At 40.2% G+C, this 25,500-nt stretch overlaps 1 protein-coding gene across 4 annotated transcripts; it reads right to left on the bottom strand.

Moving 5' to 3' along the window:
• Positions 1-8,160: 8,160 nt before the first annotated feature.
• On the bottom strand, positions 8,161-24,444 carry BZW1 (basic leucine zipper and W2 domains 1). 4 transcript variants are annotated; one of them, XM_025441534.3, is made up of 12 exons: positions 24,306-24,444; positions 23,088-23,161; positions 20,949-21,125; positions 18,863-18,957; positions 17,997-18,062; positions 17,223-17,358; positions 16,435-16,544; positions 16,129-16,299; positions 15,517-15,663; positions 14,538-14,676; positions 12,841-12,963; positions 8,161-12,437 (listed from the first exon to the last, which is right to left on the bottom strand). In XM_025441534.3, exons 2-12 carry the CDS (start codon positions 23,149-23,151, stop codon positions 12,406-12,408), a joined length of 1,260 nt encoding a protein of 419 aa, XP_025297319.3. In that variant the 5' UTR covers positions 23,152-23,161; positions 24,306-24,444; the 3' UTR covers positions 8,161-12,405. The 4 variants fall into 4 exon arrangements, with proteins under 4 accessions (XP_025297319.3, XP_048962572.1, XP_048962573.1 ...); XM_049106615.1 differs by lacking the exon at positions 24,306-24,444 and adding an exon at positions 23,828-23,958; XM_049106616.1 differs by lacking the exon at positions 24,306-24,444 and adding an exon at positions 23,484-23,548.
• Between the last annotated feature and the right edge of the window lie 1,056 nt (positions 24,445-25,500).

Below are 25,500 nucleotides of genomic sequence, written 5' to 3'. Positions count from 1 at the left end.
CTTGATCTCAGGGTTGTGGGTTCAAGTCCCAAGTTGAGTGTAAGGATTCCTTAAAAGTAAAATTTTCTTTACATTTTTAAATAAAATAAGATCTTAAAAAAGTAGAACAGAAGACTTATAATAAGAGATTGAATTAGTGATTGAAAACTTTTGCACATGGGGAGCCTGGGTGGCTCAGTGGTTGAGTGTCTGCCTTCGTCTCAGGTCATGATCCTGGCATCCTGGAATTGATCCATGATCATTGAATCCTGCCCCTGCATGGGGCACCGTGCTCAGTGGGGAGTCTGCTTCTCCCTACTCTTACTCTCCTTCTCTCTCTCTCTCTCTCTCTCTCAAATAGATAAAAACTTTTGCACAAAAGAGGGGCACCTGGTTGGCTCAGTCAGAAGGGAATGGAACTCTTGATCTCAGGGTTGTGAGTTTGACCCCATGTGGGGTATAGAGATTTACTTAAAATAAAACTTAAAAAATCTAAAAAAAAAAAAAAAATCTTTGCACAAAGCCCAGGCATAGATGGCTTCACTGATGAATTCTACCAATGTTTAAAAAATTAACATCAATTCTTTGTAAATCTTAGCAAACAGAGAAAAGGAACACTTCCCAACTCATTCTATGAGGCCAATCTTAACCAGATACCAAAAATAGATAATGATCTCACAAGAAAACTTCAGCCCAGGGCACCGGCTTGCTCAGTTGGTAGAGTATACGACTCTTTTTTTTTTAAAGATTTTTTAAATTTATTCATGAGAGACACACACACACACACACACACACACACACAGAGGCAGAGACACAGGCAGAGGGAGAAGCAGGCTCCATGCAGGGAGCCTGATGGGGGACTGGATCCTGGGACTCCAGGATCATGCCCTGAGCCAAAGGCAGACGCTCAACCACTGTGCCACCCAGGTACCCCGAGTATACGACTCTTGATCTCAGCGTAATAAGTTCAAGCCCCACGTCGGGTATAGAGATTACTCAAAAATAATATCTTTAAAAACAAAATACTACAGACTAATATCCTTTATGACTATAAGAGCAAAAATTCTCTATGAAATATTAGAAAACCAAATACAGAAACATATGAAGGGATTGTATTGTGACCAAATGGGATTAATCCCAAGAATGCAAAAATATGGTTCAATATATGAAAAATCAATGTAATGCACCAAATCAATACAAAAGACAAAAAACAATTTTTTAAAAAAAGATTTTATTTATATATTCATGACAGACACAGAGATAGAGGCAGAGACACAGGCAGAGGGAGAAGCAGGCTCCATGCAGGGAACCTAATGCGGGGCTCGATCCCAGGACTCTGGGATCATTACCTGACCCAGAGGTAGACAGTGAGCCACCCAGGTGACCCACAAAAGACACTTGATAATTTCAACAGCTGTGGGAAAGTCTTTGACAAAGCCAACATTCTTTCATGGTAGAAACACTCAACAAGGGCACCTGGTGTGGCTTGGTCAGTTAAGTGACTGCCTATGGCTCAGGTCCTGATCCCAGGGTCCTGGGATAAAGCCCCATGTTGGGCTCCCTGCTTCGTGGGAAGCCTACTTCTCTGTCCCCCTCTGCCCCTCCTGCTGCTTGTGCTTGATCTCTGTCAAATAAATAAATAAAACCTTTAAAAAAATAAAAAATGGGGACGCCTGGGTGGCTCAGTGGTTGAGCGTCTGCCTTCGGCTCAGGGTGTGAGTGATCCCGGGATCCAAGATCAAGTCCCACATTGGGCTCCCTGCAGGGAGCCTGCTTCTTCCTCTGTGTCTCTGCCTCTCTCTCTATCTCTTATGAATAAGTAAATGAATCTTAAAAAAAAAAATTTAGAAAGAAACACCCAACAAACTTGGCATAGAAGGGCAATTCAGTCATATAAAATAGGAAAATCCTGCCATTTGCAGCAACATGGAGGAACTTGGAGGACATTATGTTAAGCGACATAAGCCAGACACAGAAAGACACATACTATACATTGATTTATATGTGGAATCTAAAAACCAGAAAACTAGAGTAGAATGATAGTTGTCAGGGAAGGAGGAATAGCAGATGGGAGAGATGGTGGTCAAAGGATAAAAACTTTCAGCCATAAGATGAATAAATTTGGGTGGGCGATCTAATATGCAGCATGAAGACTAGAGTTAATATTGAATACTTGAAATTTGCCAAGGGAGTAGATATTAAGTATTCTTACTACACACGCACAGCGCACACACACACACACACACACACACACACACACAGTAATTATGTGAGGTGATGGATGTGTTAATTAACCTGATTGTGGTAATCATTTAACATACATGTATATTAAATAATCACTTTGTACCCCCTTAACACATACATTTTTTGTCAATTCTACCTCAATAAAGCTAAAAGAGGAGAATTACTCAATTTGATAAAGGATATCTATGAGAAACCCACAGTTAACATTGTATTTAATGGTAAACAGATTGAAAACTTTCCCCTGAAGATCAGCTACAAGAAAAGGATGTTTGATCTTGGCACTTCTATTCAATAATGCACTGGAGATTATATCCAAGGCAAATAGGCAAGAATTCCTCAGAAAGGAAAAAGTAAAATTCCCTATTTGCAAATGACATAAACTTGATATATGACGAAAACAATCCTAAGGAATCTACTGAAAAAATGTTTGGAATAAATGAATTCAGGAAGATGAAGGATACAAGACCAATATATAAAAATCACTTGTAGCTCTATGTGCTAGCAGTGAATAACTTGAAAATGAAATTCAGAAAATTCCATTTACAATAGCACCAAGGAGAATGAAATAAATATTTAAAGATAAAGTTAACCAAGAGTGCAAGGCTTGTACACTGAAAACTACTAAAACTTCATTGAAAGAAATTTTAAAAAGCCAAATAAGTGGAAAGACATTTCATACTCATGGGTTCGAACACTTAATGTTGCTAAGATGGCAATACTCATAAATTGATCTAACAATTCTTTACTTATTTGAGAGAGAGAGAGAGGGAGCACAAGGAGGGGGATGAGCAGAGGGAGAAGCAGACTCCTCACTGAGCAGGGAGCCCGACGTGAGGCTGGATCCCAGGACCCCGGGATCATGACCCGAGCAAAAGGCAGATGCTTAACCCACTGAGCCACCCAGGCACCTCTAATTATTCTTATCAAAATCTCGGCTTCCGGGACGCCTGGGCATGATCCCGTGGTCCAGGGATCGAGTCCCACATCAGGCTCCCTGTGAGGACCCTGCTCCTCTCTCTGCCTATGTCTTTGCCTGTGTCTCAAGTAAATAAAATCTTAAAAAATCAGCTTCCTTCTTTGCAGAAATGGATATGCTAATTCTGAAATGTATATGGAAATATAAGGAACCCAAAATAGCCAAGAAAACTTTATTTAAGATTTTTATTTATTTGGGAGAGAGCGAGCCAGCGAGTGAGAAGGAGCACAAGTGGGGAGAGGGGCAGAGGAAGAAGCAGGCTCTCCACTGAGCAGGGAGCCCAACGTGGGACTTTGATCCCACGACCTGAGCCAAAGGCAACCACTTAAACTGACTGAGCCACCCAGGCACCCCTATTTAATATTTTTAATAAAGATTTTTATTTATTCATTTATTTATTTGAGAAAGACTGCAGGCAAGTGTGGGGAAGAGCAGAAGGATAGGGACAAGCAGACTCCATGCTGAATGTGGAACCTGACATGGGGCTTGATCTCATTACCCTGAGATCATGACCTGAGCTGAAATCAAGAATCAGTTGCTTAACCAATGAGCCACCCAGGTGCCCCCAAGATAATTTTAAAAGAGAACAAAGTTGGAGGATTCACACTTCTCAGTTCCAAAAATTACCACAAAGCTACAGTGAGAATCAAAACTGTAAGGTACTATCATAAGGATAGACATATAGATCAATGGAGTTGACATGAGAATCCAGAAATCGGGCAAGTGATTTTTGAGAAAGATGCCAAAACAATTCAAAGGGGAAAGAATAATATTTTCAGGAGATGTTGCTAAGACAACTGGATTTCTATATGCAAGAGAGTGGGGTTGGATCCCCACCTCGCATCACATATAAAAATTAACTAAAGCATAGGAATGTCTTTATGAACTTGGATTAGGTAGTGGTTACTTTGATATGACAACAGCACAAGGAATAAAAGACAAAAATAGATAAATGAGATTTCATGCAAATTCAAAAGTTTTTTTGCTTCAAATGATGGCATCAAAAAAAATGAAAGACAACCTGCAGACAAAATATTTGCAAACCATATAAGGAATTATGCCCTTATATGGAGAAAAAAGCTTTACAACTCATAATTAAAGGTAACCCCACTTAAAAACAGGCAACAGATTAGCATAGACATATCCCTAAGGAATATATACAAACAGCCAAGAAGATACACAACATTATTACTCACCAGGGAAATGCAGATAAAAACCAAAATGAGATAACACTTTATACTCATTGGGATGGTAATAATCAAGAAGCCCAATGATAATGTGTTGAGGATGTAGAGAAATTTGCTAGTGGGAATGTAAAAATTGTGCATCCATTCTGGAAAACATCTAGGTTCTTTTCAAAAAGTTAAATGTGGAGTTGCCACGTGGCCCAGCAATTCCATCCTAGGTATACGCTCGAGAGAAATGACATTTATCCAGACAAAACGTTGTACACAAATATTCATAGCATCATTATTCAAATAGTCCAAAAAGTAGAACCATCCCAAATATCCATCAACTGAATAATGGATAAATGAAATGTGGTATATCCGTACAATGGAATATTTGGCCTTTTAGGGAAAGGAATGAAATACTGATGTGTGGTACAATCAGATGAACCTTGAAACCAGTATGCTAAGTGAAAGAAACTAGATATAAAAAGCCACATATTGTATGATTTTATGTGAAATGTCCAGAATAGGCCAAATTATAGAAAGCAGGTTCATGGTTGACAAAGGCTGATGAGATGAGAAGGGGAAATGGGGAGTGGCTGCAAAAATGATTATGGAGTTTCTTCTGAGGATGAGAAAATGTTCTGAAACTAAGTAGTTGTGATGGTTGCACAATTTTGTGAATAAATTAAAAAACAATGAATTGTACATTTAATACATTAGATCTAAAAAACATCTGAATAAACCAAATTCTTTTTCCAGCCTTTTGCACATGCTCTTTCCTCTTTCAGGAACACTCTTCTCCCTACCTTTCCCTACCTCCAATAGTATGTACAAAATGTAGTCTGCAGAGTTCCAGCCCCAGCATCCCATAGAACAAAAGAGTGTTTGAAGCTGAGAGATAACAGCTTAATGGCACATTACCACTGGATTTTTTTCTTCTAAGATGATTGATCTATTCAGATTTTCATCTTGTCTATTTTGAGTCTGTTTCTTTCACTATTTCTTTCTATTTCTAAACAGCTATTCAGGATTACATTCGGCTACATGTAACAGGAGACCTACCTAGAATAAAAAAAAACTTAAGTTATTTTATCACTTGAGAGAAGTCCTGAGGTCAGTTGTCCAGGGATGGAACACCGAATAAATTCATGTCATGAATCTATTTTGTTGCTCTGTAATGCTCAGCCAAGTCATTCACTTTCATGGTCCAAAAGCCCTGTTTGAACCCTAGTCACCACGCCCATTGCCCAGCTACAGGAAGGAAAAAGGGAACACATGGCCTCTTCAAGGGCACTTGAAATAGCCAGTCCCATCGTCCGGAGTCCGGAACTTAATCATGTGGCCACACTTACAAGGGAGGCTAGGAGATATTTTTTTGAGCAGTCATGTGTCCAGCTAAAAGTCGGAGATTCTGAGAATCAGGGAATAAACATCAGGGAGCACGATTAGTCTCTGCAACATAGGTGTACAGTGCTAGGAATCTATCCATTGTATTGATTTTTTAAAAAGAGAGAGAGACAGAGATGAGAGAGGCGAGCGTGAGCACAAGTAGGGATGAGGGTAGAGGGAGAGGCAGACTCCCTGCCAAGTAGGGAGCCCGATGTGGGACTTGATCCCGGGACACTGGGATCATGACCTGACCGAAAGCAGATGCTTAACCAACTGAGCCACCCAGTTGCCCTCCTGGTTTTTTGTGTGTGTTTTTTTTTTTTTTTTTTTTTATGATAGTCACACAGAGAGAGAGAGAGGCAGAGACACAGGCAGAGGGAGAAGCAGGCTCCATGCACCGGGAGCCCGACGTGGGATTCGATCCCAGGTCTCCAGGTTCGTGCCCTGGGCCAAAGGCAGGCGCCAAACCGCTGCACCACCCAGGGATCCCTCCTGTTGTTTTTTGAATCTTAACACGGTGCCCTCAAGCTTACCTGGGTCTGGTATCCACGTCGATATCCCCCAGGCTCTTTTCTGTAACTTTCTTCTGCAGATGCTGAACCTTCTGTTTTCTGCTGAATTTAAGGGCAGTCACCTGGCAATGTAAGTTAAGGGGAGCAGAGAAGGTGGCTACTCCTTTTAAAGACTCCAATAAAGTCATGTTTTCAGCCTTGCCCCTTACCTTAAAAGAGACCAGTGCCCCCAACCTCTGAGCCTTCCTTGGCCCCGTGATACTGACCTAGGTTAGCTCTCCGCTGCACCACAGGCGCTTAGCCGAACAGAGAAAGCTAAAAATCACACTCACCTGTTGGTCACCTGCCTTCCTTCTTTCAACGTATTTATCACATACCATTAATTCTTTGTGGGTTTATAACTTCTGTGTTATTAGAATGGACTTTTGGAAGACATGGACTAGGTACTTGACCACCCTCACAAAACGTGGCTTCCGTTCTTCCTACTGAGCCCTGGGGATGTTAATTTTGTGTCTCTTTCGACAGTGCTAAAGCAAGCATGATGGTTTGGGGGACTTTTATTACCTTCTTTTAGCTTAAATCAAGCAAGAAACCTGTATTCAGGGCTTTAGCAGTGTCAGTAGTTTTTCGCTCTTCCACAACACATCCTTGGCAAACAAAAACAGCCACAGTTCACAGGTGATTAGGACAGGTGCTGTTTTTAAGTACCTTCCTTTTATTGAGGTAGATTATTTTATTGTAAACTTCTCAATCATTCCATGAGATAGGCATTATTTAAGCATTGTAATTCTTACAGATGCAGTAAACAAGGCTCAGAGGTTGAATTACCTGCCCAGTCACACAGCTAGTAGATGGGAGCTTTCCCCAGCCGCTCCAGGTAGGCATGCGGTCTATTTTGTTCAATGTTAGGGACTGCAAGCCATAGTTGAGTGTAATTGGCCTCCCATGGTGGTTCTAATGATTTACAGATTACCTAACCCTTGAAACCTGACCCTCCAACTTGCCAGTACCTACCATGTCCTTGGTTTTGCCTTCACCTCACTCTTGATGACCTACCTCCTCCTGGAAGCCTGAATTTTGGTATCCAATCCTGCCTGTCACTGTAGTGCTAAATAAAGCTCAGCAGAGTATCTGACAACATGCACTTACAATTTGTTGACTGACAGGTTCTTAACCTAATTTTGGTCACTTGTCATAGCAATCCTAACCATGGAACAGAAATACCTTGGATTTAACCTTAAATTGCTTTTAAATATTTAAATATTTCTAATTCACAGAACTTTCATGGTTTGCAACACTTCCTCACTTTTCGTATCAATTTCAGTATCCTAAACCCACAAGTATTACCATGTTCTCATTTCTTCACTTACCTAATATTTAATGCTTGCTACCTGACAAGCACTATTGGATGCTGGGCATATAGGGGTAAGAAAAAAAGGCAGATCAAGCTAAAGAATTAATCATGCAGGTCCAATCAGACAAAAAGGTCTTAAACTGTTTTATTTGCATTCAGACTAAGTCTAGCTGTTGAGAGATGCTGGTGGCCTGAATTAGAGTGGTGGCATTAAAGTCGGGAGTTGAAATGGACAGAACTTAATCCACAAGATGTGAGGGCTGAGGAAGTGAGCTGACACTTTCCAGGGAGGGTAGATGGCACTAGTATTTTATGAAGTGAAACTTGAACAGTTTTTGACCTGGATGATTCTGAGGTATGTGACCCAAAAAAAGCAAGTGGCCTGAAGAAAAAAAAGTCTCTGGAGGAACAGGCCTTTGGATGGTATTTAAAACACCAAGGTAAAACTGAAAAGACCAGGAGCCATAACCAACTCCAGCACTTAAAGGTTATTATTGTACAACGACCAATGCAACAACAGTCATTGCTTCTCTCTTTACGTTAACAAGGAGTCTCATGAAATTTTATTCAATTTCAAGGGTACAGACAAGAAGCAGATTTCACAGTTAACACAGAAATAATGCAGCAATGTAATTATTGGTTTGGATGGCTGTACTTGAGGTGGTTCTGAGTGCCAACAACTATTTGATATATCAGCTATCCAGTTTTCTCCGTTCTTCAACTGTTTGCCAGGGCGGGTCCATTACTCCTAACTAGAATGGAAATGAGGTGTATTTACAGAGAAAATATTCTTAAGATGCCAGAGAACACAGAACATCTTTTTGAATAGAGGCTTCAGTCTATATAAATGGGTCACTTATTCCCCCAATAAGTTTACCTCTAAGTCAGCCGCTAAAGCAGTCTTCGGGGTTTCAGCTTTAAAAAATGGTCTAAAACTCTTTCTGTCCTTAGAGATTGTAAAATAGTTACACTGACTGGAAACTCTTGAAATAGAACAACTCAATTGTATTTGACAACTTTGTAACACCCCAAAGTCATTATATACATTTAATGCAGTTCCCAAGCCTGCACTAAACCACCACCAACATTGTCATAGTTTGGACAAGGTACTGGTCCCTCCAGATAGTCTGGGAAATAAGACTCCAGTGTTTCTCTATGGCGCTACAGTGGGCACCACAAGTGGCTGAGCTTTTCATTTAAATAAGGTTATTGAAAATACTCAGTTGACAGTGATTGAGTGCATTTGTAAAGTATCCTCCATCCTTTTTTCAATTCATTGAGGTGAGATTACACTCCCAGAATAAGAAAAAAATTATTTTAAATGCATGGAAAATCAAGACTGGATTTGATATGGCTGCTCACTGCCCAGTTAAAAAGGGGGAAAAAAGTTGGTAAGGAAAGGGTAGTTGGGAAGCCTTTCTAATCCACACCAAGTGTCATACAATTATGCATGCATGATTGGGTTTAGACACAAATCCAATGCAATTCATTTTTAAACAGAAGCCAATTATAGATTGATTATTTTGAAGTCAAAAGTACTTATATCTTCTAGTCCACTTATATAAAGCCTACTGAAAAATTTAATTATATTTTAAACCTTTAGACCTCAGTAGGCTGAATAAAAACAACTTCTATCAATACTAAAGGACTAATACTTCACATAAAAAAAAAAATCAGAGCATGGCAATTTAACCAGAATTCCCACAGAAATGCTTAACCTATTTTGCATGCTACCTGTAAATAGCATCTCAGGAAAATTTTCAAAGATTAATTCAGTAGTCCAAGTAATAAAGCACACTAAAATTTTGACCATGTATTATACTTAAAGCCAACCAATATTTCTGTCAGTTCCTGAATCTCCTGTAGTTTCCTTGGTAAAATTTCAAAACCATTATCCATGTGTTTTGCCTAACAACTTTAATTAAACCATCACGTAAGATTTTAATTGATTTTTATAGATTAGGATTCCAAATGATTCTATTTATGATAACATTTACAGTCAAGAATCTGTTAATACCTTTAAAGCCAACAGGAAATGATTTGTCTGTGGTCTATGGTGGGCTGGAGTGTAAAGCCCAACTGTTAAGATTGGCAGAAAAAAATACTGCCTCAGGATATGGATACACAAAAGATAATGTCCGCCGGTGAAATATCATTAGGTCCTTTAAAAAGATACATTAATATTAGGTCATGCATTTGCAATTGGGGTGATGTTATTGCCAAGTGGGGCCAAAAGAAAAATCACCCTTCCTCTTTTTCACATATAAAGCAGATACATCTCTTAGGCACCACCATCACTATGCTATGTCAAAATATCCTGTGGCATTTTTGGTGTTTGGAGTTTTCAATAAGAACAGAATAAATATCTCTAGGACAATACTCCCAAAATAATTAAGATTAAAAAACCTATAATCAATTCTAAATGCACATTTAATTATGACTAAAGAGACTTATCCTTAGAAACTAACACCAAGTTAGGAAAATCAACTAGCATTTATCCAATCATAATTACAAGTACAATTTTAACATCTAGATTAAGCATTACATATGAGGCCATAGGTGGGCACTGGCAGCTGAGTTCCAAAATTACCACTTAAATTCAAAATGAAAATCTGCTGTCTTTAGGAAGCATTCCCTTTCTTTCTACTATACTGTCACAGGTGACTTACCATTTACTGTAATACCATAATAAGTAAATACTACTTTGTTGTTATGAAGAAAAAAAATTATGATCAAAGATCATAATGTAGTTCTGGAAGACTACACACTCTTTCACTATACACAGTATATAATAAAATAGGGTACACTTTGTACGACAGTAACATGCAATGGTTTGGCTGTGGAAGTATTAATGTAGTTTTCACTACATCAGAATTCTGTATGGGTGTTTACAGTTTGGGAAGTGGAAGGATGAGGACAATTATTCAACATTTACATAGTAGAGACGTCTGAACACATAACATACAGCTACTCCTAAGTATTAACATGGAATATATATATATATATATAAATTAAAGAACACTGACCTATAACCTAAGTGTAAGGATGGACTTTATTTTTTAAAAAAAGTCTTTTGAGGACTACAAATTACAAAGTAAAAGCAGATCACTATGTAGAAACCTAGTGAATACATTTTGCCTGTGCATGAAAACTTTATCAAAATTATTCATTTAACAACTTCAACCCATTCACAATGGTATCAGTTATAATGTTCTTCTTTATATAAGGTTATATATTACACGTTTTTCCCTCAAGATGAACTTTTAAACACCAAATTCTTGGTGCATAAGAATGGCACCTTTGAAAGGGGCATTATTCCAAGTTAGTTTCTTTCATCAAGGAAAAAAAAAACTTTCGAAACGTTCACTTTTAACATGAAGTATCTCCACCAAAGTGGTCATATCTTCTTTTCTAATGACTACATATATATATGTGTGTGTGTATATATATATAAAATATATATGTGGGTAGCAGCAAGAAAAGAAAAAAGGAAATTAAAAGGCAGCCATTAAAATAAATGGATCAATTATATAGAAGAGATATTTGGCTCATGACAATTTAAAAATGGCACCTAGGGTATGTTAATAATAGCCAGATGCTGGAGCTATAAGTATGTTGAGAGAATGAAGCTGATCCAGTATGATCAAGTGGGAGTATATTACCATAGCACTTCATTCTTTACAACAAATACTCTTAAGCCAAGAGGAAATGTGTTACATTTAGAGTCTCAATTAGAACATGCTGACCACTTAAATATTTAATAACTGGGTTTTTAGGATAGTCATTTCCTTTATGCACATTAACTTATTTTTTAAATAGCAATCTCTATACCCATTGTGGGGCTTGAACTCATAACTCTGAAATCAAGAACTGCATGCTCCAACTGACTGAGTCAGCTGAGCACCCCTAACTCATACTATTTTGAACCTTTCCTTTCAATCCAAGTGCATGACAAGTGTAAAATACTTTAAATGACAAGATTTCTAAGGTACATTTGAAAATGGTTGTCATGAAAAGAATATCCATCTGTTTTGCTGGGAAAGATACAAACTGAATGCAGAAGTTTCTCAAAGGGAAAAAGCTCAACTTTCTTCTTCCCACCTCTGCCACATATAATTTCCCAAAGAACTCACTTTCAAGCTTGTTCTCCATGGCTTTACTAAAGAATGAAAACCAGAGAGCAAACAATTGAGCTCAAGGACATCCAGGGTTTAAAAATGCAAGAAAATATCAACATGCAAGCAATGGTGCAAATATTCAAGATTCATGTTAATGAATTCAATTACTGTATATGAGATTTTCATCGATGAGCAGGGCTTTGGGCATACCAAATTATCACACAAATCATTGCCTTTTGAGACTTTGGATACTTTTACAGTTTAATTTGCAAACAGAATTTTTGTAACAAATTATTTTTAACCAAATCATATCTTGAAAACTGTTTATATAGAAAACCCAGGGAATAAAGTGAACTGTTCATTGTGGAAGGCCTTAAATTACATTATTACAGTAGAAAATACAGGAGGTAGAAGATAACTGAAAAGACTAATGCAACATTAGATTCAAATCTATAGCTCCTGTAGCTACTTAAAACATGGTTTTAGAAACTAAACCCAACATTTCCAGTAACCATAGAAACAGTTAAAATAAAATTTGCCATGAAAGCCCTTATATCATGCTTGATATAGGGAGGTAGGAAGATGTAAGAACCAGGACACATGAGACATGACATTTTATCTACAACTCCTGTTTGCTTTACTGAGGGTGTAGTTTCAAAATTCAGTCACCTTCTTCAGCTTCAGACTCAGATTCTAGAAAAGGGGAAAAATGCAGCCAAGCATTATATATCAGAAAGCAAAAGTTTCCATTTATAACTTTGAAGCTTTTTATTACAATTAAAAATTTTATTAATAATTCCCTACTTATAAGGGGGGATATTCAAAAGCCTTCATTTGTAAATCTCAAATGTTTATATTAAATAATCTCAAATTTTCCAATTCCCCTAAGTATGTTAGCATATCGGCTAAGCCATCAAAATAATATTTAAAGTCAAATTCTCCCCGCCTGACTTAAAGTAAATGAGTATTTGTAGGTCTACCACAAATGAACAAAAATGTGTACTTGAGGTACAAAATAGTATCTGAATGAAAAAAGGCCACATTAAAATTAGTTCTCAGACTTTACCAAACAAACTGCACCAAGGAAAAGACTTACCTTCTTCAGCATTTTTGAGCCACTCTACAAACTTTTTCATTTGCTCAAGGAAGACACTTTTCCCCTTGGCAACATGTGCATCTTTATACCACTTCAGAATGGGCTCTTCACTCAGGACTTCAGCTATAAAGAGAGCAATCATTACACTTGGGAGTTTTCAGGCAGTCAGAAACCATCTAAAGTGCAGATGCCTGCACAGCAAAAAAGAGCCCACTGAAAAGTTAAGTAAAAACTATTGTATTCAAAATGGCCCAACTGGTTTCTTCAATTTTTAAAGAAAAATAGGAAAGATAAAATTAAGAGCCTTATAATAAGAAATGTTTTATCAACTTGTTGCCCATATATGAACCTACAACTAGGAAAAACTTACTAAACCACCAGTGATTCTCTCAACTGAAGGCAATTTACACCTCCTCCACTGGGACATTAGACAATGTTCAGAGACATTCTTGGTTGTTACACTGGGGAGGGATGCTACTGAATACTCTATAGTAATAGGATTGTTATCAACCAGAGTTAAATGGCCCAAAATATTAGTAGTGCCAAGACTGAGAAACCTTCTGACAAATGATCAGGGATATTTGACTGATTAAATTTTTTAGGTGTGAAAATGGTACTATGGTTTTACTAAAAACAAAAAAAAGCCCATGTACTTTACAAACCTATACTGAAAAATTAGTTAAATAAAGGTTTCTATGGGACACCTGGGTGGCTCAGTGGTTGAGCATCTGCCTTTGGCTCAGGGGCCTGATCCTGGCATCCGGGATCTGGTTCTGCATCGGGCTCCCTGTGGGGAAAGCTGCTTCTCCCTCTGCCTGTGTCTCTGCCTGTGTCTCATGAATATTTAAAAAAAAATTGGGGGGCGGGGGGGAATGGGGATATAGGCTTTTTCCACCCAGGTGCCCTGGGGATATAGGCTTCTGTTCTAAGTTTAGAATATAAGAACCAACAAAATCATTTATGAAAACTAGGTCATGGAAATACATGTGCACACAAACTGTACTTACTGGGACCAAAGCTGGTCTGATTTATGTAGAACTGAAGAACACATTATCAACAACCATAGTAAACTAGATATTGCAAAGGACTCTCTCCCAACAAAGTTCTTATCTTTATTAACCACTTTAGACCAGTTGCTGAAAAAGGGAATAACATTTTGAACTGATCTTCCAAGACAAGTAAAAGTCTATAGTGGATAATGGGGTAGGGTGAAGGGAAGTCAATCTGTCATGGGCCAAAGACTAGAGAGATGTGGAGTGTGTCTGAGGAAGAGAACTGGTAGAGAAGGGAAGGTGAAGTTTGAGGCTGCATCAAGGTTTTAGGTTTTAACTTATTAAAGAGGTTTAGAGATGTTCTGCTATTAATGCACTAAAAAAGTACCCAATTTCATCCTACGATTACAGTAAAATATTTTATGGAGCTGATGTTCAGACAACTACTCATTGGAATTAAAAGGAGTATTCTAGGATTTTTAAAAAAAGATTTTATTTAGCTGCGAGAGAAAAAGAGAGCTCACACGTAAGCATGGGGTAGGGGAGAGGGAGATGGAGAAGTGGACTCCCTGCTGAGCATGGAGCTCCATGGGGGGCTTGATCCCAGAACTCTGAGCTCATGACTGGAGCAGTCAGACACTTAACTGACTATGCCACCCAGGCACCCCTAGAATTTTTAATCACAAAACTCAAAATTTAAATTACCTTTATAAAAAAGCACCACTATTTTCTGGAAGGCTTTCATGAAATGAATGTTGTCATAGCAATACTCCTGAATCTTCAATAACAGAGTCAGCTCAGACTGACCTTGAGTAGTAAAGGCAGCAAGTAGAGGGCTGTATTGCTTTTAAAGGGAAAGGAGAAAAAAACTTCATTATTTTTTATAATAACCCTTCATTTCAAAATTCCTAAAATATAGAAAATAACATCTTTTAAAATCACTATGAATTATATTCTGTGTAGTGGAAACTTAATAAATAAATAAATTAAGTTATTAAATAAATGAGAAGAATCTACAAAGCATGTAACTCAAATAAACAATATGGCACCAGGGAATCCAGACAACTGTCAATACAATGTTAATAATTTAGAAGATAAAAAAGGAGTGCTCTTATTTTCCAATATTCCCTTCAAAAGCAAACACCAAATTGCAGGCTTATGCTAATTTTAAACATGTATTTGTTTTTAACCTGTGAACCAAAGGAAAGTCAGACTTTTTAAAAGATTACCAAGTTCTTAGAGGAAATTATGCTAAGAGAAATAAGTTAATCAGAGAAGACAATCACCATATGATCTCACTCATACGTGAAGAAAGGGAAAAATAAAGAAGAAATCAGAGAGGGAGTCATCCATAAGACAATCAGAGAAAACACACTGAGGGGTGCTAGAGGGGAGGGGGTGGGGGGTAACTGGGTGATGGGCATTGAGGAGGGCATACAATGTAATGAGCATTGGGTGTTATTACTGACCTCTACCTCTGAAACCAGCAATATATTACATGTTAATTAACTGAATTTAAATAAATTTTAAAAAGTTGAGAACTGCCACAAATAGTTCTCTGTCGACTCACTAGTGGTTATTCCCAGGAACCACAGGATATGATACATCCTCTAAGTACAACAACAGCTTACTTATCCCCACTTAAAAAGCAGACTCATGTTTTGCAAAGGCATAATTCTAATACCTTCAAATGCTTGATGGCTTGCTCTGCTACAAGCTCCTCCTTTTTGTTCCATTCCACGGTGCTCATTACGCTGGACCAGACTATTCCAATGACAACGGGTTCTGGGATGTTGTTTTTTTTCATCTCCTCCTTGACATACAAAATTATCTGCAAAAAGAATCCAAATTTAGTAAAAGAAATCAATTTTGATATGTACACTCTACACACCAAACTCAGACCTTTTATGAATACATAAAAACACCTTTCCACACAACTGGCATTGACCACACGTGTACCACATGTAGTCAGAGAACTTTTAAAACTGGAAAAGATGGACCTCAAGTCCAAACCTTAATTTACACATAGACAAACTGCCTAGGAAAGAACGGAGATGGAAATAGATGATCTACCTATTGGCTTGCACCCTACAAAATCCCCAAGTATTGAAATTTCTGGGCACTAGTAAAGCACTAAATATAAAATATGAAAAAGACTGATGAAAGGCCCCAACATAACATTCTATAGCTAGTAATTAAAAAAACACTCTGGTGAAATACTTTAAAGCTTCAAGAAAATGTTTATTTTCTTCACCAGAAAAAAACCATAAAGATGGTCTAAACAAAAGTATCTTACATCCTTAAATGGATCACCACGGGACATCTGTTCTTGAAGTTCTTTCTGGAGTTCCTTTCGAGCTCCTATGGTTTGTTGATTCCGAACATATTCTGAAAGTTCTTTCAAGCCTGCCTCAGTAAAATACTTTGTGAAGTGTTCAACGCTTTGTTTATTGGCAGGAAAAAGTTCCTGAAAGGAGAACTTAATCTGGTTAAATGGTCTTTAATCGTATCAAGAAAAACACTTCCTCTTTTCACAGACTAGAAATGAGAAAATTCCCTTATTACACTTTAAGTGTTGGCAAGAATGAAACAAGTTACAAACCATCAGTCTGTTATCCATGCTGACTTTCCGAAGACTTGCAGCTACTGCATTGATATCTTTTTCATTTATCCATGATTTAAAGAGCTTTACAGCAAAAGCTGCTGAAACCCCTGTAGAACAAAAGAGCTTACTTAACAAAAGCGGATTTCAACAACTGTATCTCTTCATTTCAACGCACAGAATTATTCATTTTATCCCTAAACTTCCTTCAGCCACTAAGCTGCTTACCATTTCACTCCAATTTCTCTATCATTGGCTAGTTATATATTTTTATAGTGATTAAACTCCTTTTGTTTTTGTTTTTTTTAAACTCCTTTTGAATGTGTGAAATGGAAGTAACAGTTCTGACACTTCAGAGGGTGGCTGTGAGAAATATGGCACATTAAGTACTTAGTACTTTAAAAGTTTTAAAAAAGTTAGTTTTTTAAGTGTAACAAATTATTTAACTATGAAAATTACAAGAGGGACACCTTATTTTCTTTTTGGCTTAACATGTCCCCCAACTGGAATTAATCTTTCTGGGTTTCCCTGGCATTTCTCTTTTTATGCATAACCACATTTTGTTTGAACTTTGGACATTTGCTATATGCTTAAAGATAGCCAAAGATATACATGAAATACCTAGTGAATTTTATTAGAACTAAGGATGGTTAAAAAAAACAAAGACAATTATACAAGTCAAATCTATATGAACAACATCCTAGCTTTTCTATCAGTTCATCTTTCATGCTCTTATCTATCCCCACTCTCAGCTAACCAAAGAGAATTCGTTACCAAAGACTGATTACCTTCTTTAACCAAATTCTCATTATAAAGGCTATTAAGAATGGATGCATTAAGTGTTCCATTAGCCAGAAGAACACCAGTCAACATAGCCAGCTTGTTCCTCTCCGACTCTGAAAAGCCCTTTAAGAACAGCAGCAGCTATAAAAGTAAACAGTTAAAGGTTAAAAGAGCAATTGCATTATATATAAAGAAGTAGTAAGACAAACTACAGTGGTTAAAAGTAGGGGCTCTGGGGTCTAACCATTCAAATTTTATCTCAGTTGTAATACTGGCTGAGTGATCCTGGGCAAGTTACTTAACCTCTGTGGCTCAGTTTCCTCATAAGTAAATGTGGATAATAAAACTTGCCTCACAGAGTTGGAGTATTAAATGAGTTAATAAAAAAATAAAAATAAAAAAAAAATAAATGAGTTAATAATTACAATAGTACCTGAAACGTGATGTTACTATTAACATTACTAGATTTTTTGGTCTGCCTATATATAGAATAACTAAGACTCCAACAGCAAGTGTGCTAAATTTCTTTCACAATATGCTTAGCTCTGATTCTCTATCCCCTATCTTGAACAAACTCCATTTTGATCTTTAACCTTTTGCCACTTGCTTGCACACAAAGCTGAGGAAACAGTGTATAGCAAATTAAACTAAATGATACACCCCAAACTACATTTCAGGCCTAAATAGCTAATCATTTCAAATCTGTGACAGGACTAAGATACAACATTCTCCTCTTTGACCCCAACCTGTGTTTCCACAAAGCATACTGTTCTTCATACCTTTTTTACTTCATCTTCAAAACCTTTCTCCAGGTATTTGTAGCGCCTGATTAACTTGTTAAAAACCTATGAAGAACAGTGAAGGAACTTAATGATAATTTCGTATTTATACATGTCAGATTCCTAAAAGATTTGAGTATCTCATAGAATCTTTAGAACATCGAAGAAGTAAACCTTCCACTGAAGAGAAGAGGTTACAAGAGATTGTCAACTCTCAAACTCTACAGTATGCTGATCTAACACTTAAGCCACCCCACAATAGATTTTTATTGCTAAATATTAAAGCAAGGACTAATTATTGCTTAAACACAAGTCATCTAACCATTTGTAAGATATTAACAGAGTAAGATCACAGAATATAGTTCTACTTTCCTAATGACACAGATAACAAATCTCTAGGCTAGATACACTTGAATTATTTGCTTGCAATAACAGAAACTTAATTATGTATGAAACCTTCAAATGAAATTTTGATTGGAAAGCTAATCTGCCTATAACCCATTCTTCTTTAAAAGTTATATGCAAAAAAAAAAAAAAAAGTTATTTGCAGGGTGCCTGGGTGGCTCAGTCATTTAAGTGTTTGACTTTGGCTCTGGTCATGATCTCAAGTCAGGGTCCTGGGATCAAGACCCCCTTGTCACTCTGTGTTCCCTCCTCTGCTCAGCGTCTCTCATGTGCTCTCAAATAAATAAAATGATTCAATCTTTTCTGCTTTGTTTTCCTTAACACATTTCATTATATTGCAACAAAGAGTATCTCTAAACCTTCAGTTCAAATTTCTTCAAACCTATTTTCAACCTCTTAAAAGTAGACTATTCCCAGATAGATAATAGCTAACTGCAATAAATACGTAAAATTTCATTTACCTGAGCAAATGCTTGCATGGTCTCTAGGTCTTCTTGTGCTGCGAACACACAGACATCTGTACGCATCATGTCATCTGCCAGTGTACCACCTGGGGCTAAGGTATATATTACAAAAAATTTGCAGTGACTTTCATTTGCAATTAGTAATTGTTTCAATCTCACTTTCTGGAAGGATTCCCATTATAAAATAAAATGACAAAAATTCTAAAAGATGATCTGAAAGCAGTCAGTATCTCAGTAGGAACATGGTTGGTTCAATAAGCATAAAAAGTGAAACAATTTAAGGGAATCAACCTCCTTCAGCAACCCAATTAAACTTGTAGCATTAACCATCCAACAGTATCAAATTTGTCACTCAAGCAGAGATGTTCTAGGTTGGTTTTGATAATGTAACTTCCCATAGAGAAAACAACCCTTCAAGTTGCCAGAGAGACTGGACTGTAAAACCCTACAGGATAGAAACTGTATCTTTTACAAATGTTTGTAAGTATTTACGGATAAAGTGATGTTTGATATATACTTTGAAATATTGGGGAGGGGGGGCAAAGTCAGTTGGGACACAGCAAGAGTATGACTGTTAACAATTACTAAAGTCAGGTAATAGACCAGAAATTCATTATAGCATTCTCTCTAGGACAGCTCTGAAAATTTCTTTAGTAAAAGTGTTAGAAAGAATTGTGGCTCAGTGGTTGAGCACCTGCCTTTGGCTCAGGGTGTGATCCCAGGTTCCTGGGATGGAGTCCCACATTGGGCTCCTTACAGGAAACCTGCTTCTCCCTCTGCCTAGGTCTCTGCCACTCTCTCTCTCTCATGAAGGAAGAAAGGAGGAAAGGAAGAAAGAAAGAAGAAAATGGATATTTCTGGGCACCTGGGTGGCTTAGTTGGTTAAGCATCTGCCTTCAGCTCAGGTCATGATCCTGGGATTGAGTGGAGTCCTATGGAGTCCTACACTGGGGTTCCCTACTCAGTGGGGAGCCTGCCTCTTCCCCTCCCCCCTACTTCTGCTCTCTCTCAAATAATTAAATAAAATCTAAAAAGAAAAAAAAAAGAAAATGGATATTTCTTACTACAAAATGATAACAGTGGAAGAAATACTCATTTGACTAAGCATTAGAACATATGAACCTAAGTTTCTTGGTTCCACCAGAGTAATTATTTGACTTCATGTAAGTCACCAATGCCTCTCTAAGCCTCCACCCTACAGGCTTACAAAATGAGTTCTGACTCTATCAGCCTGTCTGTGAGGGTCAAAATAGTATCACTGTGAAAACATTTTGAAATATCTTAAAGAGCTATGGAAATAAAATTAACATCATCATTTGAAGATATATAGCTAAATGGCACATTCTCTTAAGATATCCTGAGCTGCTAAGGGTGGAGGTAGGAGTAAGTTAGAGCAGTGCTGTGTGAGAGAAACACATGAGTCACATGATTTAATTTCATGTCTAGTAACTTTATTAAAAGGTGTAATTTTAATATACTCTAACCCAACATATCAAAAATATTGATTTAAACATTTCAGTATTCAAAATATTAATGAGAGATCTTATGTTCTTTTTTATAGTAAGTCTTTAAAATCCAATGTGTATTTGATGCTTATAGAACCCTCAATTTAGATTACCCACTTTCCAAGCGATCAATAGCCACATGCGGGTAGTGGCTAATGTACTGAAGAGTGCAGGAATAGTCCTCAAGCATACAAAAAAAGTATTTCGTAAGACAGAAGAGGTAAGGGTTTCTCCATTAACTCAAGAGTGTTCAAACACAGGGTGTGTTCAAACACAGGCTGGAAAAATTATTGATCGGGGATGCAATAAGGACACAAGAATCAGAAAAGTCATCCTGAAATGTTATGGCTTTGTAAAAGATTTCAACTATAAAGCTAGACAAGGCTTTATAATTTGCTAGATTATGGAATAGTTTGCTACGTTACTAAAATCTAGGAGGAAAAAAAATGGAAAAATTATAAGGAGGTAAAAAGCCAAAAACAAAGCCACCCCAATTTGAGAGGATTCTCAAATAGTTCATATTCTGGATTCCACATAAACTCTATACATAACACTTCCCACAAAACCCAGACACTTACCCAGCATTCCGCCGGCCACCAGAATGTCAAAGAGTGTTTCTGCATATCGGCGGTAATCAAGTTTTGCTCCAGAAGCATCAAGAAACTTTGCTACTGCTTCCAAATCAGTACCAGTTTCAGTTAAGCCTTGAATAATACAGTCTTGAAACTGAGTAGGGTCAAACCTCTCTTTTTCATCTGGGCGGGGGGGGGGGGGGAGAGAAACCCCACAACATTTAAACCGCTTACCAAAATACCAAGAAACCATCACTTTATGAAAAGTGTTAAATACTGAATAAATTAACCGTGTTTAGCACAATCTTATTTATTTCAACAGCTGGAAAATACAAACACAAGAAAAAAGACTAAACATACACTCTGCAAATGCAAGGCATGACAGCCTAGTCACAAGAATTGTGTGGCTTTTCTTCCACTATTTTTTCACACAAGTCTCATAAGTGGTAAGTTAAACGAGCTAGTATGTTCCTACTGCCAGGAGAATATTTCTATCCTGAATGCTCTTCTATCACCCCTGGGCTTTTCTGAAATTTAGGACATTCTCTAAATTTCAGGTAAACTTCATTATTGGGTGAATTTTTGCCCAAACACTGGAACTCTTTATTCTTTTCTTTAAATGCCCATAACACTATGTTTGTTTAAATCATTCATTTGATACTTAACAGGGCCTTAGGTGCATACCCAGCCTTTACTGGGTTGCCATCACACACTCCATGACACGGTTTGACCTCCCTCTCTAGGTTAGATGCTATCTTCTTTTTCACACAGCACTAGAGTGACCAACTCTGCCCTGTTTTAGCACTGAATAGCCTATGTCCTGGGAACTATCTTCAGTCTCAGGCAAATTCCAATTAATTGTTCATGCTACCCAGCACCCCATCATCAAGAACTAGGAGGGCATGAGTGATCTCAATCTGGAACTGGGAAGTGGCAGCTCTTCTTGAAGCTAATAACAATAAAACTACTTAAAAAAAAAAAAAACAAAAAACAATAAAACTACTTGATACTACCACATACTCAAGAGAATACAGGCTTTCCTCCATTACTGCTGAATTGCTTTGGTTTCCAAACTCTGTTTCTCCTCTTGAGAAAATTTACCAGGTTAAATCTAAAGAAATCTGCAAAGACTAGAATCTAATCACTCTTCAGCCTCCCCACTGTAAGAGGACAGTCTATGATCAGGGATTACAAGATTCTGTAACATGTATCTCAAACTGTGTTAGCCAGGGTAGAAAAATACAATTTATAACCAGTAGCTGACCCAGTTTCCTCAAAATTTCCTGTAAAATAAGGTCAATAGGTTTTTGAGCAATAACATCAAAAGATTTTGGGGAAAGCATTAAGCCTAATGCAAAATATACCTGAGTTCATAGCTCATTTAACTTTGTATCACTAGTATAGTGCCTTGCTACAGAATTTAATATTCACCTAACCATCCACTAATAGAAGCGGTTAATAACATTCTAGTACTTTTTTTAGTCTTTGAGAAATATGGAACTTCAAAAGACAATACCATAATTAACTTCCATACATGAAGCCTGGTTTTTCTCTCACAAACCTTCACAAAGTTTGGGAGAAATCAGCAATCATGTCAGGAGCTCTCCTTTCACAAGTTGACTTTTTCTCCTCAAGCAAAAGTCTGCTTGGATAAAATTTAGCTAGTGAAAATGCACTCCATATTTAAAAGAAATGTACCTTATTCTCACAATAAAAAGACCATTCAGTAACCTGCATAGAGATATATAGATGTTGGGCAGCCCCGGTGGCTCAGCGGTTTAGCGCCACCTTCAGCCCAGGGTGGGATCCTAGGGCCCTGGGATCGAGTCCTACGTCGGGCTCCCTGCATAGAGCCTACTTCTCCCTCTGCCTGTGCCTCTGCCTCTCTCTCTCTCTGAGTCTCTCATGAATAAATAAATAAAATCTTAAAGAAAAAAAAGAGATATATATACGTTGATACTAAAAGCTAAAAGCTTAAAAAACAAATATTAAGGGAACATCTAAAATGGCAGTCAGGTAGAAATTCAAGTTCCTTTCTGGTATTTTCTATTACAATTTACTATTAAGCAGCTGCGCCCCAGAGAAACCAACATGTAAAAGTTATTCCGGGAGTTTGAAGAGAGAGATTAAAACATAAATATTTACCTCTTTTTCTGGTTTTAAAACGCTGGCCTGATAGCGTTGGCTTTTGCTGCTTTTGATTATTCATAAAAGACACCCTAAGAAAAGACAAACAGAGCTTTAAAAACATCAGTGCCGGAACATTGATTTTTAAAAACAAAGCATCGAACCTTGGTCTGCTCACAGAGAGAAGTCAAATATCACACACACTTTCAGCCGGGCACTACCATGAATCACCTGGGCCTGGATGATCTGTAACCTCGAACGCTGCATTTCTCCCCTACGAGAAACCCTTTAGAGAGGTGGGATGGGATTGTACACTTTTAGAGGGCCTTACAGCCCCGTAGCGACTGGTGGCAAATCACCCACCACAAACACAATTGTTGGCTTTCCTCCTCCCTCCTCTACAGAGTCCCCTACCTCTAAGCATCCGGGAAGGCTAAAGGAGACGACCTCCACGGTCAGGAGGGATCCAACCCGTGCACGTCAGTTTTCAGACCCCGTCAGAAGCGGAGTCGGTCCCCCAGAGGGGCCCGCAGCGGCCGCCCGCGGCACCCCGGCGCGCACGGCGAGCGGACGGCAGGCCCAGCCTCCTGTGCCCGGGCCCCGCGGCCCACGTCTCCTCCCCGGGCACGTGTCTCTCCCTCCACGCCCTTCCCGCGCCGGCCGCGCGAACGCGATAATCCGCCCCCGCCCCGGCCGCCCGTGGCCACCGCGGGCCGCCGTAGGGGCTGCTCCCCGCCCGCGGCCCCTTCCCCACTGACCCGGTCGCCGGCGGTGGCGGCCGCCGCAACGCGCGCACCACAGGCGCCGAGGCGCTCCGCGCCGGGGGCCCGGCCGCCCCGTACATCCGCCCGCCCTCCAGCGAAAGCAGCGGCGGCGGAGGCGGCCGCAGAGGTGGTGGCGGCGCCTCCGCCCCGCCCGCCAGGACCCCCCACGCGTACATCACCCAACAGAGGCCGCAGCGGCTTTGTTACCCAGGCGGCGCAGGGCGGCAGCCGGGGCGGGCGCGGTCCCTGGCCTCGCGGCGCACAGCCGGGCCCCCCGTTCCGCTCCGGGCCGCAACCCGTCGACCTCCCTGCTGAGGCGGCTGAGGCGGCTGAGGCGGCGGCTCGAATCCAGGCCCCGCATCCGGCCTGGCCTCCTGCGGCGGCCTCCGCTCGCCCCCGCCCCGCCGCCCGCCCCGGGCCGCCGACGAGGGGCCCCGGCCGCGGCCAGGGACGAGCGGGCGTCGCGCCTCACCGAATTTAAGGCGAAGAGAAAAGAGCCAGAAATCCCCGATGTGGCGGCAACTGCGGCGGTGTCTCCTCTGCGACCGGAACTAACGCGAGGAGGAGGGAAGAGGTGTCACCCCCGCCCCGGCCAGCCTCCTATCGCGAGATTTCTTCCTCGGGGCGTCCACCCCCGCGTCCCTCGCGGTCGCGGCCTCGAGCCTCCGCCTCGCGCATTCCTTGGGGCTCGGGGGTGGGAAAGCGGGCAAGGGGATGGAGCGGGGGTGTCGAGGCTTCTCTGCGCCTTTCTTGGGTTCCAGGCTTTCCGGGAGCTTATCCTGGACGAGCCGGTCTTTCTTCCGTCTCCGCCCCACGCGGCCCTCCTAGCGCTTGGAGCGGCTGCGGGAGCAGATACCCCGGCGCCCCCCCCGCCGGGCCCGATGGACTTGGGCGCGTCCGCCCGGAGCCCCTCCCCCTCGAGTCGGAAGTGGAGCCCGGGGGCCGGGCGCGCTCCGACCCGTCCTGGGCAGTGGCGGAGTCGGGCCGGGGGCTGCTCCGCTGACCCCCGCTGACCTCCGCGCCCGCGGGCCTCGGTGGCGTTCGCTCGGCGGTGCTGGCCGGGTGGGCCGTGGCCCGCGGCTCCCAGGAGCGAGGGAGGCCCTGACGGAGGGCCCCCGAGGAAGACCCTGCCCTCCTCCTGCGGCCTCTGCTCCAGGCGGCGGCCTTTGTCGTTTTCTGCTGAGTGTCGTGCTTTCGGGCACCTGGAGAGCGTCAGATCCCCCCTCCCCCCAGGACACTTAAAAACACGGCTTCCTGGGCCAGATCACCAGCACAGAAGATGGGGCTTTATTTCTATTTTATTATTTTTTTAAGATTTTATTTATTTATTCATGACAGAGAGAGAATGGCAGAGACACAGGCAGAGGGAGGAGCAGGCTCCCTGCAGGGAGCCCGACGCGGGACTCGACCCCGGGACCACGTCCTGAGCCAGAGCAGACACCCAACCGCTGAGCCGCCCAGGCGTCCCTGTAGCGGGACTTTAACAGCAAGTTCCATGTGATGCTGATGATCTCATCTACACTTTGAGAACCACCGAGTTAGGGGCTGTATCATTAGGGAGCTGGGGGCGAGGCAGTAAGTGCCAGAAGCACTGTACAAACGGATGTACGACGTCTCCCAAGATCTAGCCTCGTGTTTTTATCTCCTGTTTGCATTAGTCATTTGCC

This window comes from Canis lupus, chromosome 37 (genome assembly GCF_003254725.2).
Source record: "Canis lupus dingo isolate Sandy chromosome 37, ASM325472v2, whole genome shotgun sequence".
Lineage (NCBI taxonomy): Eukaryota > Metazoa > Chordata > Mammalia > Carnivora > Canidae > Canis > Canis lupus.
Note: the sequence above shows the minus strand (reverse complement) of the source record. Positions and strands in the feature narration are given on the sequence as shown.